At 45.3% G+C, this 8,749-nt stretch overlaps 1 protein-coding gene across 1 annotated transcript in view; it reads right to left on the bottom strand.

Annotated features, from left to right (window-relative positions):
- Positions 1-4,035: 4,035 nt before the first annotated feature.
- LOC111951318 (laminin subunit beta-1-like) overlaps positions 4,036-8,749 on the bottom strand; it is a 29,371-nt gene continuing 24,657 nt past the window's right edge. The window contains exons 20-29 of the mRNA XM_070434702.1: positions 8,090-8,459; positions 7,724-7,908; positions 7,369-7,610; positions 7,038-7,223; positions 6,636-6,780; positions 6,205-6,412; positions 5,860-6,001; positions 4,733-4,807; positions 4,348-4,507; positions 4,036-4,172 (exon numbers count right to left, since the gene is read on the bottom strand). Of these exons, the coding sequence (XP_070290803.1) occupies positions 4,036-4,172; positions 4,348-4,507; positions 4,733-4,807; positions 5,860-6,001; positions 6,205-6,412; positions 6,636-6,780; positions 7,038-7,223; positions 7,369-7,610; positions 7,724-7,908; positions 8,090-8,459 (1,850 nt within the window). The remainder of the gene's footprint in view (positions 4,173-4,347; positions 4,508-4,732; positions 4,808-5,859; positions 6,002-6,204; positions 6,413-6,635; positions 6,781-7,037; positions 7,224-7,368; positions 7,611-7,723; positions 7,909-8,089; positions 8,460-8,749) is intronic.

Here is an 8,749-nt window from a genome sequence, read left to right as displayed (position 1 = left end):
TCTTACCTCATTGGTCGATTCGTTTTGTGGTATTTAATAGCATCCCTCATATTTTGTTTGAGTTGTGGAATATAAATATTTCATATTTCAAGGATGTGGCAGCATTGAATTTTCAGTTCAGACAAATGCAATGCTGAGAGACAGGAGAGACTCCAGACAGGTGTTTTATGGCTACTGATTTCCAGGGAAGCCCTCTTTCCTTGAAAACACACACACACACACACACACACACACACACACCATAGAACATATTTATATTCATTTGGAATCATATATCTTGTGTAGACTTAATCATTATTTGGATTCTTGGGACACCAATGTGTTTTGGCCTATCCAGAGTCAGACCACATTCTCTTTATGGCAATTATTCATTCAATTACCTTTGCAMAATGATACCCYCCACAATTATAAGAATCTTGTTTACTGTCTCAATGCTCCCTATCCCATACACTCTTAGAAAAAAAAGAGTTCCAAAAGGGATCTGTAGCTGTTCCTGTAGGATAACCTTTTTTGGTTCCAGGTAGAAGTCTTTTGGGTTCCATGTAGAACTCTCTGTGGAAAGGGTTATAGATGGAACGCAAAARGGTTCTACCTGGAACCAAAAGAGGTTCTACAAAAGGATTATCCTATGGGGACAGCCGAAGAACCCTTTTTGGTTCCAGATAGCACCTTTTTTCTAAGCGTGTAGGGACAGAAAAACTGTCACATAAGAGTACAATTCACCACTAGTCCCATTATGGGAACTTTGAATGACCATTCCAGGATTGAATGAGTCAAAGCTCTAACTCTCAAACGTAATGCCCCTGCTCAGTGCTGTGTAACAAATAATATAGGATGCGAATTCATGATTTTTATTATGAACATTTACATGTTTTATTTGTATTGGGAAACACCTCTTCTGGTAGGCTATATGAAACGAGGTTGCCTCATATTGGAACATTTCCAGGGTGACTGGATTGGAAACTTTTAATTAATTCAAACAAAGCTGACTGAATGAATTAAAGCCTAAATCTTTCATTGTTTTTAGGCTAATTAGAATTTTGTGAGAAGTTCCGGTCTTGCTCATCCTTCCAGGGAAAAACACAGTACATTCACAGATGCTGACTCCCATTGATTCCCTTAGTAAAGATATCATTGTCACTATAAGCAGACTAATTTACCYCAGGCTTAATACACATATCAATTGCTTGTTGGGTTGATAAAAGAGGGATTAGAATGTAACTAGTAAACATTCAGAGATTCAATGTCAATTGTGTTTGAAATTCATAGCAAGTCAGTGSTTTGGAGTGTTTCAAGATCACAGTATTAGTATGCATGCAAGACGCAGTGTGACTTACTCCCTTTATCAAAGTCATGCAGTAKTCATTTTTTTAACGGCTTGAGCCTGGGGGTGTCATTTCATTGTGCGTGAGCTTTCAGAAGTTCAATGACAATAAAACACTCAAATGATTCTGAATATTTAAAATGCAACAACTATTTGATTTCATACCCAGCCTGCAACGWTGGAACATCTGCCAAGATCGGCTTTCGGTTTTCAAAGAGCTTTTGATACCCAGCCAACTGAAATTTAACACATCAATCAATAGTAGACCTCTGGCAGGGGAGACTCTTGAATGAGCATATTAGTTTAAATGATTCACTGCAGAGGGAAACCACAGAYATTACTTACTATATGCTTTTTGCTCTTCTATTTGGATATCATATTTAGGAGTCTCTCTAGCATATATTCAATAGTTGCTAGTTGAATGTTTTGGCACCTTGTACATTCCAGTATYGAGTCAAATTGCGCATGAYGGCTAGCCCTGACGCAGAAAATAATGTGTGTTGCAGTGTCCAATGATTATAATCAACAATGCCATTCCACGTTTAATTCAGCAGACACCTACCAATATCATGAGAAATTACAGCGGATCCTCATAGGAAAGAGTCATCCATGCCATAGACCTTAATCCTAAAGAAACCTGGCAGACTTCCAAGCCCTCTCCAACTTTCCTCTGCACCATCCTGCCTTGTCTTGGTGCAGACTGGGTTACTGTGAAGCACTTTGTGACAACGATTTTTTTCAAAAGTGCTAATTAAATAAAACATTTATTTGATTGAAGGATTCTCTCTCCCTCCCTCGATCCCTCTCTCTCTCTCGCTGTCCTCTCGTCTATGGTCTGGCGGCTGCTCTAAAATGGTCCCTCACCAACTTCCCGCTGTAAGTGTGTCAGAGAGATCAGAGCAGCATCCTGGKCCAAGGAGAGAGAGGAAGGAGGAGTCCTATTTCATGAATATCTCATATCAACTCAGGAAAACCACGCTCTACCACACTTGCAGACACATGCTGATATTGAGAAGTGCCCCGTGGCCAGCTCCATGTGAACCACAGCGTTCTCCTATCCACCCGGCAGCTGTGGCCGTCTCAGGGCCCAGTGGCTGCCAATTTAAATGGTCCAGACAGGAAGTGGATGTTAGGGCTGGTTAAGGTTAAAGACTGTTTACTGTCGTATGCTGGATGGGCTGATTTTAGCCTGCAGGGCACAGCTGTGTTTTTCTACAGGACAGCTCTACTTAGCTGTTCTGCAAATGGATGATGAGGTTGGGCATGGTATAAGGTTTGCCGAGTGTCATCCATGCAAGCGGATGAAATTTGTTTTGTCTACAACGAGGCATTGCACTGCAGAATGACTTTTGTGATGTATTAAATTATATAATTGTACAGGGTCTGCTGGAGAYCTCAGGTGGCTGGGTTAGATAAACATAAAACTGGTTTGTCACTGAGGACCTACACAGAATTCAATGATGTCACGGATGACCTCACAGCACAAGCATTCACATCACACAGTCCACTCTACCATACATTACGGACACAGGGGAAGGGACCGTCTGGACCTCTTTCTAAAGCAATTTATCTCACAGATATGCTTGGGTGGCGTCAATATATGGGGAAGAACAGTGACGCCTGACTGATTTGCAGCACTAAATGGAAAGCGCTCATTTCGGAGGGAGGCGGAAACGGAGGAAACCCTCCGGAGAGGAAGGAGGAATTCATGAGAAGATGAGAGAGATGCTCATTGTGTTCAACCGGATCAGSCTGAGGAAAGAGCTGTTCATAATCACTGATCTCCAAATCACCTTGCATCAATATGGAGAGAGCGAGAGAGAGAGAGAGGTGTAAGAGAAGGCAGTAGAAAGAAAAGCAGAACACTAACTGTACAAACTGATTAGAAAGCAGGCTGTTTTAGAATATATTTWAAAATGTAGGAAAATGATAGTCTAGCTAAGCCTACAATGACAGTGAAGGAGTAAGGTTGTTTCAGTTGGCAGAGTGAACAGCATTTTGTTACAGTTAAAAGTGATAGAAGTACATTAACCTGTAACTGAATTGGATTCTATGAGGCAAAACTAAGCTGAAATTGTGTCTGTGCTGCTACTCTCTAGTGGTGATGATAATGCAGTAAAGAGAGGGTACAGTTTTTTCAAATTGCCACTAGGGGAAAGCAAACACCAAAATACTGTACATTTCAAAAGCATCTCATTTTAGGTAGAGATGAACTAGGCAATATTGACTAGGCATTTTTTTTTGCTAAATTGGAACAACCAAATAAATAGGGAGTGGAAACTATTTAAGATGCATTTGTTACTTTATATTAKAAGTTCAACTACAGCAGTAGGTTGATGGGTACAAATCATATCATTTAATCGAATAGGCTCTCTTTTGCATTGGTCCAGACACATTTTAGTATCTTTACAGACAAGATTATACAAATATTTCCATAGAATCTGAAATCATGAAATCTATGTGCAGTCCTATGATTAAAACATGTATTACTTGTGATAATAGCTTATATGGCTTAGAAACAATTTCATACAGAAACATATATATTTCTTTTTTAAATGAAATACTTGGTTCTTAGTGGTAAAATACTGCTTATGGTCTTTGGAGTCTCCTGAGTGGTTGTCATATCTCTTTGGCACTAAAGAAGGCATCGTCATCATCTCTGGTATGACAGCAGGGTAGGCATTGCCAGGGATGCTGTTGACATGGTTACCCTAAGAACAGGTGCTGTAGACCATGACTTTCTGGCTGATGTCATCAAGCAGCTGGCGTGCCGTTTTCTCCAGCCCGGCCAGCTGACCTGCCTTGGCCTCTAGAGTACGCTGGTTGGCTGCATATGACCTCTCCAACTCTGCAAACACACAGTAATGTCATTAGAGAGTTTGTGTGTGTGCACTCACGTGCCTGTGTGCGCGTGCATGTACATGCATGGGTGAACGTGTGCTTGTGTGTGCATGCTTGTGTCGTGTGTGTTAGCGCATTGGTTTGTGTGTGTGTGTGCGCGTGTGAGCGTGCGTGTGCGTTACCTCTGAGTCTCTGTAGTTTTCCGCTGGTCTGTGTGAGCAGCTCCTTGGCCTCCTGCTGGAGTAGCTCCGCCCTCTTCTTGGCGTCAGACACGCCCTCTGCCTTCGTCACCACCAAGCCCTCCACAACACTGTACTGACCCTTCACCTCCGAGTCAAACTCCTACACACAACAAAACACACACACCCACACAAAGCAGAACACACACACTGAGAATGGGTAACAATATAATTGGCAGGTACAATGCTGGGATGTGTGTGTGCGCGTGCGTCTATCTATGTATGTGTACCTGCAGGGCTGCTCTGCGTCCTGCCGGCGGTCTCAAACGTTTCTCAGTGTTCTGTGTGCGGTGGCTGGTGACAGGCTGCTCTCTCTCAGCAAAGTCACGTCTCTCTCCAGCTGCAGCAGACGCAGTGTGGCGTTACTCAGACGCAGCTCTGACTCCGCCGTCTCCGACTCCACCTATAAACACACAAACCCATATTAGCATGTATTCAGGACAGACCAAAACACACATACACGTATTGTTCTTCTATCCTCGTGGGGACCTAAAATGAATTTCCATTCAAAATTCTATTTTCCCTAAACTAACCATAAGCCTAACCTAACACTAACCTTAACCCGTAACCTTAAACCTAAACTTAACTCGTAAGCTTAAAATAGCCTTTGTCCTCATGGGGATGTGGGAATTTTCTTTGTTTTACTATCCTTGTGAGGACTTTTGGGAATTTTAGGTCCAACAATAGAAGAACCAACACACACACACACACACACACACACACACACACACACACACACCACACACACACACACACCCACACTAGCTGACTGCCATTAGGTACCGAGATGAGATCCTCAGACCCCTTGTGAGACCATATGCTGACACATGCACATTTGTGGCCTGCTGGAGGTCATTTGTGCAGGGCTCTGGCAGTGCTCCTCCTTGCACAAAGGCGGAGGTAGCGGTCCTGCTGCTGGGTTGTTGCCCTCCTAGGCCTCCTCCACGTCTCCTGATGTACTGGCCTGTCTCCTGGTAGCGCCTCCATGCTCTGGACACTAGCTGACAGACACAGCAAACCTTCTTGCCACAGCTCGCATTGATGTGCCATCCTGGATGAGCTGCACTACCTGAGCCACTTGTGTGGGTTGTAGACTCCGTCTCATGCTACCACTAGAGTGAAAGCATCGCCAGCATTCAAAAGTGACCAAAAATCAGCCAGGAACATAGGAACTGAGAAGTGGTCTGTGGTCACCACCTGCAGAACCACTCCTTTATTGGGGGTGTCTTGCTAATTGCCTATAAATTTCCACCTTTTGTCTATTCCATTTGCACAACAGCATGTGAAATTTATTGTCAATCAGTGTTGCTTCCTAAGTGGACAGTTTGATTTCACAGAATTGTGATTGACTTGGAGTTACATTGTGTTGTTTAAGTGTTCCCTTTATTTTTTTGAGCAGTGTACAAATCTCCCAAATTTTAGACACAATTGAAGCCCTGGTCACAGGTGACTTACAGACGTGATGAGGTCAAGTGTTCCCCTGGTGTTGTTGTAGACCTGCTTGACGGCATTGATGGCAGAATTCTGAGCACGCTCAGTTGTATCCAGAGCCTCCTTCACCAGGGCAGCTGTCTCCTTCACCTCAGACGCCTCCTGACTGAGAGACAGAGACGAGATTGTATGTGAGTGTGTGCGAGTGTGTGTCTTAATGTGGTTCAAGTGTGTGTGCATTCATTAGTGTGTGTGTGAGAGAGAGTGTGTGTGAGGCTGTGTGTGTGTGTGGGKGTCTGTGTCTGTTTGTGTGCATGTGCATGTGTTTGTGTGTGTGTGTGCATGAATTCATGCATGCGTGCATCTTACCTGGCGGTGCGGGCCTGCTCCAGCAGCCTCTCTGCAGTGTGTATGTCGTTGGCACTCTGACTRAGGATGTCCTCCACGCTGGTGATGGTTCCCACCTTGTCTCTAATCTCCTTGGTCAGAGCCTCCAGCTGCCCGGGCGACGTGGGCATCTTCAGGGCCAACACCTCGTTCGACACCGCTTCGATCACCTCCACGTTGGCACGGTCGTCTGTCACCATGGAAACAGAGCTAATTAGACTCAGAGAGCCAATTAGACTCAGAGAGCCATACACAGGTCACAATCAATTCGAATCACAATCATAACCAATCACTCACATGGGGAAAGAAGAACTGGAGCCCTGATTGTCTATGAATCAGTGATCATTTAGTTAGTCTGTACAGTACGTTGAAAGATTGAGGCCTGGTCTTTGGGAAAATGTTTGTATACTCACTAGTGAGTAGGTCTCGTATCTCCTTGATGAGGCTGCGGAGCTGCTCGTTGGTGTGCTCCACTCTATCTCGGCTCTGGTTGGACTTCAGCAGCACCTCCCGAGCACTCAGCTTGGCCTCGTCCGCATGCACCTTCACTTCCCACACCTAGAGGTCGCCACAGGACACGTAAACTCAAACACAGTAAGGTAAACACTCCTCAACGCTTGTGCCGGAGCAAGCAGATATTCTATCTTTAGTTACTATGATGATAATGTAAGATGACCTGACTATATTCATGTAGGGCTGAATCATAACTAAACAACAGCTGTACTACACAAAGTTATATGCATGAATCTCAAGTTAGGATTCGGCCCAGAGTGTAAAAAAACTACAGTTCCCACCATTCTAGAGAGCTTATCTACTTCCTGCATGGTGGACAGGATTTCCTGGTCGAAGTCCTTGGCTGTTTTCAGAGTGCTTTGTGTCTGTGTGACCAGACCGTCACACCCGTCTCCACCACAGCGATGGGTGCCGTCCTCCGACACACACCCCACCCCTCCACAGGGTGACGCAGCACACCCCTCCTCCCCACCAGCCGCTCCACATGTCTACACAGAGAGAAAACACACCAATCGGGTTAGAGCACTAGAAAACCAGGGACCAATCAAAAAGCATTGTGGTGAAGAAGTGCGATGATAATTGACTACTGATTTTTTTATTTTTTTATTTAACCTTTATTTAGGTCAGACTTACCTGCTTGCTGAGCTCTGATAGGTCAAGAGTGTCCAGCTCCGTGGTAAGCCTCTCCAGTCTCTCTGTGTGTTTCTGTTGTCTCAGGTCAAACTCCGCCTGGTTCTGGCTCAGTCTGGCCTCCGCTTCGCGCCGTAGTGTAGCCGACTGTTCCAAAGTGTTGTCGGGGTAACTGGTGGTCTGATTGACACGGATCTCCGCCCTCTTAGACTCCAAGTGGGCATCGGTGATGGTGTCCATCGCTCCTGCCATACACAAATAAAACACACACAAACAGGGGTGTGTCAGAACTAGTAATGATGTCACGCATACTGTACCCCCTCTCTCACCCTCTGCCCCTTCCTCTCTCCTCTCTCACCCTCTATGTTAGAGTTCTTCACAGTCTTTATGTGGTCTCCAATGTCTTTGACTGTTCTCTCTAGCTCTTGGGCCTGCTCTCTCAGTATGTCCAGACTGGCCTCGGTGTAGTTGGCATTTACAACGAGACGGGACAGGGAATCCTCTGAGACGTTCAGCCTCTCGTTCAGGTCTGCCACCATCTCACTGTTGCAGACGCGCGCACACACACACACAAAATAACATTTTCAATAGAGTTGACATGGACTGATCATAACATCAAGTATACAAACAGAACCCTTGGTGCTGTGTGTTTCCATGTGTAAATGTGTGTATGCAGGTGCGTGTTTGTGTGTGTGTGCAAGCGCACGTGTTTGTGTGTACATACGTGACCTGCTGCATCATCTGTTGTACATCTTCCATCTTCTGTATAGCAGGGTTGTTCTCTACTATCCCACTGATAGCATTAGCACTCATCTCCAGACTGCTAACGGTGTCTGTGTACGGCGCCGTCACCCCGTTGGTCTGGAGCTCTGTCACATGATCCTTCAAACGCTGCGTCTGGTTGGTCAGTTCCCCTACCACGCGGTCCCACTCGCCGAAGCACTGGTGGCATCGTTGGCAGGCGGGGAACTCCCCATGGTACCCTCTGGCACACTGGTTACACCGGGGTCCAGACACACCCTCCACACACACACACTGGCCGGACGAACGGTGGCACTGCTCGCTGGCGATGCCACGCAGGTCACAGTCACACGCTGGAGGGTGAGGGAGAGAGAGAGGAAGAGGAGAAGAGAGAAAAGGGTTAAACACATACACATACCTATACTTGACTTGAGGTGAAAACAGTGGTGATGATGGAAAGGAAATGAGGGTACAAGGAAATTAACTCATAGTAATATGAGAACAGGTCTGTGCCCTTTAACCCCCCCCCCCTCAAAAAAACAGAGGTTACTGAAAAACGATATTATTAACAGGCTCAACAGTCCTGTGCTGAGAGTAAATGAACGCACAGGTAGCCTTGACCTCTCAACTCTATCCCCCCTTT

This window comes from Salvelinus sp. IW2-2015, linkage group LG24, assembly GCF_002910315.2.
Source record: "Salvelinus sp. IW2-2015 linkage group LG24, ASM291031v2, whole genome shotgun sequence".
NCBI lineage: Eukaryota > Metazoa > Chordata > Actinopteri > Salmoniformes > Salmonidae > Salvelinus > Salvelinus sp. IW2-2015.
Note: the sequence above shows the minus strand (reverse complement) of the source record. Positions and strands in the feature narration are given on the sequence as shown.